Source organism: Pterocles gutturalis, unplaced genomic scaffold (assembly GCF_000699245.1).
Source record: "Pterocles gutturalis isolate BGI_N339 unplaced genomic scaffold, ASM69924v1 scaffold26041, whole genome shotgun sequence".
NCBI classification, from domain to species: domain Eukaryota; kingdom Metazoa; phylum Chordata; class Aves; order Pterocliformes; family Pteroclidae; genus Pterocles; species Pterocles gutturalis.
The window spans coordinates 50967-63550 of NW_010098771.1; the positions used below are offsets into that span (position 1 = coordinate 50967).

The 12584-nt window shown below is 38.0% G+C and overlaps 1 protein-coding gene across 1 annotated transcript in view; it reads left to right on the forward strand.

The window, feature by feature from the left end:
- Window positions 1–347: 347 nt before the first annotated feature.
- Window positions 348–12584, forward strand: part of LOC104462234 (rap1 GTPase-GDP dissociation stimulator 1-like) — a 28465-nt gene continuing 16228 nt past the window's right edge. The window contains 4 exon segments of the mRNA XM_010074102.1: window positions 348–429; window positions 8762–8884; window positions 9047–9172; window positions 11410–11538. Of these exon segments, the coding sequence (XP_010072404.1) occupies window positions 348–429; window positions 8762–8884; window positions 9047–9172; window positions 11410–11538 (460 nt within the window).

A 12584-nucleotide genomic window follows, 5' to 3' on the forward strand; every position in this document is an offset into this window, starting at 1 on the left:
TGTTCATGCAGTTACAGCTTTGTACTTCAGTCACTGCACCGTGAAACTCTGAGCTTCAACCATATAATTCCCACCCAAATAATGAAACATTTCTACACCTCCTTTAACTAGTTGAATTTTTCAAGTTCTTCACTCAAGTCTTTCCCCAGTTAAAACCATGTACAGGTTCTCAAAGGATAAATGTTATCAGTTAACATTCCTGCACCAGTGCACTCTCTTCTTTTTAAATCTCTCAGCCATATAATGAAGTTGTCTTTCACCACTCGGCAGTCATATTGCTAGTAGAACTCTTGCTTGGAGGTGAATCACTCTGTCCACTCATCTGTTCTGCAATACCCACTCTGAATATGCCTGAAAATAAGCCTGGCATCAAAGGCTTTCCAGAACTAAGCTTTGTGGACAACCTGCAGGCCAAACAGCAGACAAATGGTAGGAAACCCTGCAGAAATACAGGCTGAGTGGTGGTGATCAACAGCTGAGAGACTAAGGAATAGCCCAAGGCCAGCTGATGCACATGTTGTAGACATACCAACACCATCGTAAACTCTCTCTAATACTTTCTACCCCCCATCCCTTTGCAGTGCTCTTCTGTCTAGTGGGTGGTGTTCAGACCAGGGCAACCAGATGCTAACCCATTTGCGTCGTATATCTATTTTCTTTTTCTACTTTACTGCTAGGTGGTTCCTATTATTCTTTAGCTCATTTTATGACCAAGGTACTGAAAAAAATTTATGCCACACATGACACCATGTCAAAGAGAGCCTTTGTGACTGTCCTGGCTGATCTATGACAATTAAGAGAATTTTAGACATGGATTATAGAAAGTTTTCTTTAATCCTTGTCGTTAATAGAGAACATTAACATAAGTACTAGCCAGCCAGGCTTAAATTCCCATTTTCATTATCCTTTCAACCTGCTCAGGTTAAACAGTAAAAATTGTCTTAAAAACTCACTGCATTCTTATGTTCTTTGACTAGCAAAATGTTTGAGGGTGCAGCCCACAGGATCATAGGCACTGAACAATGCTCTAAAGAGTTCAGGACAGGTCAATGAAATCCAGACAGGTTGCAGAAGCAATGGGCAAAGGCTAGTTTTTGTGGACAACACAGGGGCTCTCTGTTTTCCAGTTCTTGGCAACAAGTATTTTTAAAGCATGCTTAGAAGCTGTACGTATTTGGCCTTTAACATGGAGAACATTTACCAATAGTCTAGACCAGGAGAAAAAAGGTATTGAGGAAAACATGGCCCTTTTCAGATTCTTAGAGTGGGCAGGAGAGATTTCAGTTCCTGGAGAATGACATAGCTCCAGCCTTCTAGGACTATACTAGCCACCCATTCCAGCTCCTTTCCTCCTTGACAAGGATTGCTGAGGGACACAGGGGGAAGAAATATGCAAAGGTTATATATACCCACATGACTACAAATTACAGGACTGCCCAGGTTGAATTAATTTAGAGTAGTGTCAGGTGCCATTACAAACATCTTAGATTTCAACCCCATGCTGCCATATACACTGGATGAAGCCCTAAGCTCAGTTCAGCTTAACTAAACCAAGGACATTCCGTGAATGTCGACCAAGAGGACTGCAAGTTAAAATGCCGTCTCAAGCTTTCAAAAACGTTTCAAAACATTTCTTCCCTCTTTTCTAATTTTAATAAAGCAAATGTGTTCACAAAACAGAATTCATTTTTTGTCCACAGACATTTTCTGTCAAGTAACTTCTATGCAGAAAGAACCTCAAGGAAAACCTTAAAGCTTACTTTTATCATGAATTCTTTACAGCTACAGAATAGACATGAGTAATCTACAGAGAAACAAGAATAAAACAATTCAGGTGAGGAGTTGTTCATAATTGTATCCTTGTTATCCTTAGGATATTAGTTTTGAATTCAAAACTTTTTAATCTAATGATTTTTCTTCTACATCTCATCACCCTTGAGTGCAGTGACAAAGACACAAAACATATCTTTTAACATGGCCGTAAGTAGCTTTTCATGGAGACATAGATAATAGCTTATCTGATTTATAGGACAATTTTCTTGCCATGTGCTTGAAAGTCTGAAGAGATGGAGGATCTGCTCCTCCGATACTTTACTTCATGCACCAAGATAAGATAGTTCAATTGGAAATTATATAAGTCAGTTCAGTCCCAGAACAGTTGCATATCTTTCTAGAGATGGAATATAATAATTCACCACTGGAGAAATTCAAAAACCTTTCCTCAAATTGAACTGCACCTTTCTCCTCCTTTCCCTGGTAGAGCCACATAAATAAAACAGCTTTTGCTTCCCTTGGTTAGATCAAAAGTTTTATAATCACACAGCTTCATTATTCACAGTAAAAAAATGTGAGTATTTGACTTTATAGGCTTTATTTACTCTTAATACACACATGCTTCCCAGCCCTTCTAGATTTATCTGTCTCCAATTTACACCTTTTTTTTAATGTTTCATTATGAAGTAAATATAATATCGCATTCCTCAACAAGGAGACCTGAAGCCTTACTTCTATTTGGCATGCAGGCACATTTGTTACCATAAATTTATATGGGAGATGCGATAGGCCAGGAATTATTTTTGTTATTCCAGGGAAGAGAGTCAAAAAATACTGTGAGAAAATGGAGGCTTACAGCTACATGATTTTGCAGGCAGACACACAAATAAGAATGCAGGATGTTTTTTCTTTAATTGTTAAAGTGCTAGACAGACCCAACAGCTACTTTCCAGTATTACGACTTGAAATTTTAGTTTCTTCAGTACTCTTATGCCTTCCAGCCACTCTCGACCTGCAGAACTCTAGTAGTTCATCAACACGGACTCTTTTTCCCTCAATTGTAACACAGGATGCATTTAACAGACTTGTGTTCCCTGCCCTGGTAATACAGTAGATTTTCAGAAAACCAGAGCCAATAGAAGGCCAGATGATGATTTCAACACAAGAAAAAAAGAATGAGTTATTTTCTCTCTCAATACAAAATTACTTTGGGGAACTCATCACCAGTCTATGTTCTGGAAGATAAATTACAGACAAGTTCAAAATAAATACTTTAATGAATTTAAGTACCATTAAACAAGATGAAACTTCCAGCAAAGAAAATCCCCAAGGAGTTGATTACTAAAAGTTGAGGAAGTACACCAGGGAAAGAATATGTACTGTCTTCTTTTACTGTTCTTTAATCATCTATTACCGGAGATATTACACTGAGTTAAATGGACCTCCATTGTAAACAATTACCACATCTTTATGTTCTGGAAAAGCACATTAACTTGTTTGCCAGCTTCAAAGAACAACAACAATATTAATAACAAAAGTTCACGGAAGAATCTTCTAAAGAATACTAAAGGTGACAGAAGAATAAGCTCAGTATGTGGATAAGGAAGAGAAGTAGTAAAGCAGACACAGAAGGCCAGGCATTCAACTGGAGTAAGTTGTTTCAAGCCCTCAAACAAATTGGATCATTCTGAGTTCACACTGTTCAGGATCAAAATAGTAATAAATGACACCAAATGTAGCATTTGGTATTGCAAGATAGGGTCTATACTTCCTCTAGAAAAAAAAAAAAAAAAAAAAAAAGAAAGTAGTTCCTACACATGTGAGAGGCTATAAAATGAGGGGAAAAAAAATCAAATAAGGCATTGCCGTTTTAGGGGGGGACATAATCAGTACTGAAAAATACAGAGATGTGTGGGATTCCTTCTTTCTCACTCCCTGAGGACTTTATAGGTCAAAACTTGCACTGGGAATTGACACGGCAATGGTCCAGTGGATCCAAAGAGCTCAGACCTCATGGCTCTTTCCCCACTGCAGAAGTCAGATGAAATCTCTGTGGTGCAGCATGTTTTCTGCATTATTGTTTCTGTTCTCATTAAAATGATAAAAAACCAACTCCCACAGCAAAAGTCTGGTTCCTATGCCTCTACCCAGTAGCACAGATTTATGTGTGAATTAATAATCTAGCCCTTTAGCTCAGGAAAAGAGCCTTTTGTACTCCAACCTCCTCAGATTTCTAAATTTAGACCCTGCAGGTAATCAGTGAGAAAGTAACATTAGAGCTTTGCAAACCAGAGCCCGAGTCCATTTCCCCAGCTTCTGCAGTAAATTACTAAAGCTGATCAATGATATCCTGATAAAAATACTGATTCAAGAGAATCAAAAATTATTCCTCAAGAACATGTTTATTCTGCTAAAACCTTCCTCAGCAGCCAGGAGGGCAGGCACTCCCTGCTGCGTGACCAGCTGGCCGGCAGGGCTGGCTTCTCTCCAGGCTGCCCACCAGCCAGCCGGGCAGCCGGCCAGCACGGCAGGCAGCCCTCGCTGGGGAAGAACTGCATTTGCAAAAAAAAAAAAAAAAAAAAAACCACACCCCTGAAACAAATTGTTCTGTTTTGGCTGAAGTTCCATCATGTCAACATTCTGTTCCAGCATGGGATGAAACAAAACGTCAACAACCCAGAATTTTGCACAAAACAGAAACTCTTCTCTGGCCAAGTTTAGTCACAATCTGTATGCGTGCTCTTATTATTGCCTCTCCACAAAAATAACTGTCTCTCACAGCATCTGGTTCAATACCAGTTTGGAATCATGGACATAAAGACAATGAGTACTGAGGAATCAGTACCATGTTGATAAAATTAATCAAGTTTTTATAAATAACATACAGCATGATAAAATTCAGAGTATCTGAGAAAAGGGTTCAGTATTTTAAGACTGTTACTGTTAAATATTGCCTTCTGCAAGCCTTCTGTAAAAATAGCTCTTTAGTCAGCTACTTGGTTGATTCTGCTGCTTATAGTACTAATTTCAGAACACTACAGACTGTAACCAGAGGGATACCTTACAAACACTTTGTCTGTCACCATGCATATGGTGTTATTCTACTGATCTATGCCCTGGAGAAATAACAAAGCACCTGGATTTCTAATTACCACTATATCAACCTAATGAGTGACTAGTAATGTAGGTAGTTCCCTGCTATTTGTAAAAAAACCTCCTCCAACGTAAGCGATCTGGTCACCTTTTTGTCTTTCAGTATATCCTAACTGTATTAGAAATGTAGTTGCAAATATCACTATTGCTCTAATTAGAGGATGGAGTACTAGAAGTTAAATGCATTACCTCATGCCAACATGTTTCAGCTCTTGATAAGGATGAAGTCAGAGTTCAGTAGATAATTCATTCTCACAGGCTCCCAATCTATTTCATGTTGCTCTATGAGCAGCTGTAGCCTTCTGCCCCCTCCCACCAGATCTAGTTTAAGATCAAAGATAATTCAACTGTCAGGTTTCTCAGGCTTTTTTTTTTTTTTTTGTAAGAAAATTGCATTCTACACGTACTTCATTACAGAAAATCATTTATTCAGCAAAGTGTAGCAGAAGAACTGGACAGAAATGGAAACCAGTGATTAATGTTAATTTTTAAAACAGGTCAAAGGAAACCATCCTTGCTGTACACCTATCTGTTCCAGGAGTTGTCAGCCTGTTTTCATTAACAAAAAAAAGGCAACAAAACCGAAGTAATCTATTTTTCTCAAAAACATTGAACTCCTATCAATTTTATGCCAGTGTTGCCCTTAGCACATGATTTTGAAGAGGCCAGGAAAATACAAACACATAGGCACTTTCACGTACAAACCCTAAGAAACATCCATACAGCCTCAGTTTGTTACTTGGAATAGAAAATATTTAGGTTTCCCCATATGGATTTTTAACCTGATGAATCCAGACATTTTCCTAAAAATGGCATCTTGTTTAAAGCACAAAACCAAAATTGTCATTCTTAACACTACTTCTCCTCCCAGAAATGTTATTTTACTACAGTTTTGGTAACACCTTACATTATATTCTACTGTAAGTTAACTACTTCAGCCATAATTTTTCCAGCATTATTTCTTACATTCATTGGCACAATTTTATGTCTTTTTGTCTTCAGCAAGTAGATGGAAGAACCTTCAGCTTGAAAGGGCAGAAGATTGATTCAGATCAAATCAATGAAGTGAATAGTAACCAATTGGATGTTATTTTCCAGAGTTTATAAGGAATTAAAAAACAAATCATCAGATCATTACCTGTGACATTCATCATGCCATTTAAATCAACTACAGGATTAATAGAGTGGAAAGCAGTAAGTGTGTCATGAGTTTACAAGAACAGTTGAAAGGAACGCAGGAGAATAGAGAAATCTGTTCTGTGCACAGGTAAATTGCAGGATTACAGTAAAGCACAGAATTACTAAATAGAGATACCATAAAAAAAGAGAGAGCCTATACCACTTCTATGGAGGCACGTAATGATCAACCTCTCTCTTCAAACATATTTTTAAGGAGCTGGCAAGAAGGTGAACAAAGGAGATACAGTTAACAATGCATTTTGATTTCTACAAACCTTTCAATACGGTTTATCATCTAAGCTATCTTGGGATATGAGAGAAGGTTATCTGATCAAGTCTGAAGGGCAGAATAAAGACTGCTTTCACAATAGAGGGACATAGTTATTATAGGCTATCTTTGCTGGAACCTGTGTCATTCAATATATTAATAAATTATCTAGAAACAGCAGAATGGTAATGAATTTTTAGATTGAGTACTCAAAATTAAAACCAAACGTAGATAGTTACAGAAAGATCTTTTCACCCTGTGGGACCTGGGATAAAGAGGCACACCAAATTCAGTGTCTGTAAAAGTAGAACAGCATACAAGGGGAAAAAACCAGGGAAATTATGAATAATGGCGGGGACTAAATTACTCCTCTGCCCGGAAGAGATCATGTCATTTTGAATAGCTGCACAAAACATATTCACAAATAGACAAAGGATTAAAAGAGTAGAAAACAAAACATTATAATCTCTATTTTAATCCCAGTCCACCTGTATCTTGAAAGCACACTTGAATTCTAAATCTTCATCTAAAAAAAAAAAAAAAGAAAGAAGTGAACTGGAAAAAGATTGAGGCAAGCTATCAAAGCTTCTGTAGAGGAAACATTAAATGATTTGGCAGAAATTTTACAAAGGAGAACTATAATAAAAATCCATCTGATCATGAGAAGCATGGGAAAGGCAAACAGTGAAGGATCATTCCTTTCTCTTACTACAGAAACTAAAAGGCCATTAGCTTTTTGGTAGCTTGTTTTAAAACAAAGGGAAATATCTTCCTCTTACAATAGTGAAACTGGAAATTAATATCTCAGTGTGCTGTGGAGACAAAAAGTATGAATTATCTTATGTAGGTATTTAAACAAATTCATGGAATAAAAGTCCATCAAAATGTATTAAATATGTAAATTGGTGTAAATAATACATCAGTTTCTAAAGGTCAAGGCTGCCAGAAACTAAGGGAGAAGTATGTTGCTGTATCTGTTTTCATTCTTGCACTCTTTCAGTGCCTGTCACTGGCCACTATCAGAGTAGATATACAACTAGTTGAACAGCAATTTCCTTATCTTTATCAAAAAGAGGTATTTAGAAATGTCAGGCTCGATTTGGCTTCTCTAATTATTCCTCTCTCTTCACTACCCTCAAACTCTGCCACTGTTATTACAGGTTAATTCTTTTTTACAGATAGAACTTATCTCTGAATATTTATGCCTGCACAAGAGCTATATGCTGTCTGAGAAGTGGACCAAGCCTTTACCCTTATGTTCTTTGATTAAATGAGTAATTTACGGAACATATTTAGATTTGAATCCTTCAGGAGATGATCTTACGGCCAGCCACTGTCACGGAAAAAAAATACCTGAAAGAACTCAAAATATTTTCCATACTGGCTCACGAGAGTTTTCCATCCCATTCTGTTCAGAAACTCTGAGTCAGCACGTGGAGTACCTTGGGCGCTGTGGAGATGACACAGAAGCTGAAGATCAGATCCTTGAAAGTCTGAATGGGATTCTCCTGGCTCTTACTGAAGACAGCTAAGTATCATACCAGCTCCCTATTTAACCACTTGCACAATCCCAAAGCATTCACTAGAGGTTTTTGACTATTGGGATAATCTGTATTACAATAAGCGATTGCTGCTGGAACTGTATCTCTCCTCAGCCTGTTTCTATTGTTTTCCTTTCTCTTTGTTTACTCACAAATCTACTGGTGACCAGATAAAGCTACTGGTCACTAAAACATCTGAAGCTGCAGAAAAATTCCAAATTTAATATCCTTTTTACTACAAAACAAGCTCCTAGGATTAAATTGGGCTGACTCTATCAGGTCAGAAATTTAAAAAGTAGTTCCTAGTCTCCTTATAAGAAAGTCTTTAAGGCCTCTGCATATTCTCCTGAAAGGATATAAACCTGCATTCACTTGAATCGCCTAGCAGATGGTGATTTACTACCTCAGGGACAATTAACCATATTTTTGATGAAAAAAGGCTAAGAGAATTGACTGTTCTAATTGCTATTCTAGTAAAAGATGTTGTGCCTACCTACAAAATTAATTGCTAGGCCGTACCTCAGGAATAGAATCTTAATCCCTAACTTCCCATGCCTTATGCAAGCATCCTTTTATAGTCAGAGAAGATAAAACTGCTTTCCTCTTTGCTTTGCCACCTGTTCTTCAATTTGGCATGACACAGAATAATCAGCTGAAACTACACTTGCTGCAATTCAAGCAGATGACTGTTCCCATATATTTAGACTGAGACAGCCTGTAAGTACCTTATTAAATCAGAACCCTGGATCTCACAGATACCCACTCAGAACTCTAGGACACAAAGCAACCTGTAACTAATCAGTTGCAAACCTACTGCAGGTTATTATTAACACTCTTATCATTACAGAGCAGAGCTCCTTCAGCCTACTCAGAGAGAGTGGGATCTTCCTAACTTTGGCAAAAATCCTGAAGGGCAATCCACGATGTGCAGTGAAAGCAGCCCAGGTGCTTTCAGAGATAGCCAGGAATGGTACGTTGTAGTAAAGTGTTACTACAAAGCATATTACAGCACATTAGCTGTGTTTTCAATCTTGAGTTTTGTTTCATGGCTACCAGCTATTGGTCTTGCTATTTCAACTGTTTTATTTCAACATGGCAAAAAGCCACAAGTCCCTCTCCCTTACCTCCACAGAGGAAATGAAGAAACCATGTATTGAAGCAGATTTGGTTCTAACTTTGATACCTTTCCTGGAGAGCACAGACCAAGAAATGTTGCTTCATGCTGGCAGGGCTATTGGCCGTATCTGTTATGATAATCGTAAGTATTGACTTGAGAGAATTCCATTTGCCCTAGCTGTAAGGCATTATTTTACAAGGCATTGTAACCTGTAACTCATAATAATTTTTTTTTATGAGAGCTGAGCACACAATGCTCTTGAGCCTCCAGTTAGAGATAGAATTCACACAGCTCAGAGATACCAGGCTGAAAGCATCCCAAGCACTTCCTAAATTCTCGGTTTCCCCCTATATTTTTGACTTCAAGGTGACACATCTTTGTCAGAACTGCCCTGCAACTACAAGATTAGCAGTGCTTCATACATGTCTTAACTTTGCAGAACTGCCTTGGGCCCAAACCAAGGGTGGTTTTGTCTTCTTCCAAAGTAACAACAGTGTCTATAAAACAAAGCAAAGCACCTATTTAAAAAGTATATACCTAAAAATACCCTAAAAAAACCCCCAAATAAACCAGAGGCATCATTCAAGGAATGGTCTTATCTGAGGACCATTTTTTGCATACATGTGACCTTTGTGCTCCAGATTTTTCCATAAAGCAAGTACGCTAGCTTGTCTGCTAGTCTCACAAATTAAATCCTTTTTATTTACTTGCCCTAACAGTTTAAGATTTTTATGTTTAATTCCGTGACTGACCAAAAATATTTACTGCATACTGAAGATAATATGAAACTTTTCACCCAGTATCTTCTATTCATTTCCCCTTGACTTCAACCTACCTTGTCTTATCTTTCCAGTGTGGGCATGTGTAGCTTCATCTAGAAAGCTATGGGCTTGCCTCCCTGCACCGTTCCTACGAAATCCAAGTACGCTAGGTACCTGTCATAGATTCTGCTAGCCCCTGGCAAATCAGATGTATTTGCCAAGGAATGCCACATAATACTTTAAAAAAAACCCCAAACCTTCCACATATGGTTACATGCAAGGCTCATGCAACTACTGTACACCAGCATTACTACAGCATACGGCCACACTGTAAATCTGCCTGACTTCTGCCAGAACACAGGCCCAGCAGAGATTTTACAAGGTTACTGTGACTATATGACACATGCTTCAGTAATTTCTGTTACTAACACAGCAATAAATACATCACAGAAAAACTAATTTCAGTGATTCCCTGATTAAATTACAATTGCATATGCTACAATAGCATCCAGACACTTTCTGATGTCTGTCAGAAGTGCTGTCATCCCAGTTGCAGTCTAAGTCTCAGCAAGACACTCCTGCAAAAGCAGTGTCATTTTACTGTTAAGCAACCACCACTGTCCAACTTTGTATTTCATAGTTCTTGGCATGCTCAACAACGTTTTAGATAGTAAGCTTTCATTCATTACAAACTACAAAAAGAAAGAAAACAGTTATCAATGTTTCCCTCAGTGCAATTCTGCACGTGGATGGAGAGAACTGTAGTTAGTATAATAGAATCAGGACCAAATGAATTTTGAATTACTGTACTTTGTAGACTTCCTTTAAGCCACATGAATTTACCTGCTTGAGAACCTTACTCAGCCTATAAAAATTACAGAAATGCCTTGAATTCAAACACTAAGACTCCCTACATACTGAGCAACTAAGATTAAAAAAAAAAAAAAAAGGAAGAAGATGGTTCCCCCAGATCAATTTTAAAGCAGTCTGCCTCTCAGTGGGATCTTATAACAGCCCAGATATTGGTAAAGTGTCTTGTTTTAGGTTTTTTTTTTTTAAGAAACAAAAAAGAACCATTATTCTAAACATGTGAAAAACAGGCAAATGGACATTTGCTATATGATTCAAAACACTGTTGATCCCTGAAAGCAGAGTCATCACCTATGTTTTATCTTAGGTTTCCAGTCCTTTCCATCTCCCTGCCCTTCTTAACAAAAGCAGCCATAGGACAAGGCGGCTGAGATTCCCATCCCCTGAGAGAAACAAGCGAACAGTCTGCTCCTCACTCAATGTTCAGATCCATACCAAGAGACACAGACCATGGAACTCACTTTAGAAGCTGCACTAGTAGTAGAGAGGCTCAATTGCCCTTATATATTTTTACAGTGGTGTAAGTCCTCGAGTCAAAGTAGAACCAGAAATTTTAGCAAAACTCTGTCCTGAACCTGCATTTCCCACACACATTCGCCTGAACCCACAGCACATAAGCTGTACAAATTCTAACAGTGTGAGAGAGAACCAAATTTTCTTGCTACAAAGCATCTCAGTTGGACCCTTTTCACTGATTTAATTGGTCCCTATTCAAACACCTTTAACTTCTATGCTTACTGTTACCAGGGGATCTCCAGGAAGAGCTGGTGAAGGTAGGAGTAATCACACCACTAGTCCGAATATTAACAGACTATGCAGAGAACGAACCACTTGTTCATGTTGATCTATTGGCCTTATGCAATCTTGCATACCTTGGTAAGTAAATGTTTCTGTATCTTGGAGCAAAATATCACTTTCACACTGCCACTGGCTTTCCACATACAAGCAGAACGCCCAGAGGTTTGTGGGGGTTTGTTTTTGTTGGGTTATTTGGGGGGGAGGTGGGTATTGGGTTTTTGTTTTGTTTTTTTTTTGTTTTGTTTTTGTTCTGGGTTTTGATTTTTAAATGCTATTGATACCTAATCAGGGACTGGCCACAGTATCTGTACCGGAGAAGTAACTACTCTTTCCTGGAATACCAGAAATTGGTGGTGCTAATTAAAACAATTAAGATTTAAGAGACAGCTTTTGACCAGAAAAAAGTATAGAGGGCATAACTTCATGCTTTAAATTGACAGTTTCAGCTACTTCAGATACAGTACATTAAATACTCATGTATTAAAAAATTATTTCTATTTAATAATTACGTTTATATAACTTAATGAAACAGCTTCCCTTTTCATTTACAATTTCACACCAAAGAAATCGCCACCGATTTAAAATACATCTGTCCTACTTTACACAAGTTGTAAGTAGTGATGGCAGAAAAAGACCAAGTAGAAAAATGTTACCGCACTTTGAATATGCTCTGACTCTACAATTTGATCTGCTGCTTCCTGCAATTAGGGGGAGAGGCAAGGAAGGGGGTATCACACTGTCATGTCATCCTCTAGTGAGGTCTGTCCTTTAGAGATCTCTTATATTACCCAATACCATATGGCACTGAAATGTGTTTTATGTCAGACAATAGCAAGCTTTACAAAAAATTGGTCTTTTTTAACATACACTTGTATATGCTTAGGATCCCAGCAAGACTAGAACCATCTAATCAAGGCAGAAAATATAGTACTACAGCAAACTGGCATGTGCCAATTCGATATATTAAATAAACATACTATAGATGGATTTATAAGAGTCAGTGGAATTCAGCTAGGATTAATCTGACAGCTATTATAAGGTCATAGCTACAGGAATCACACAAAAATAGTGTTGAAGAAAGAAGGGGGGGGGGGGGGGGAGGGATGGAGTAGAGTTTTGCTGTC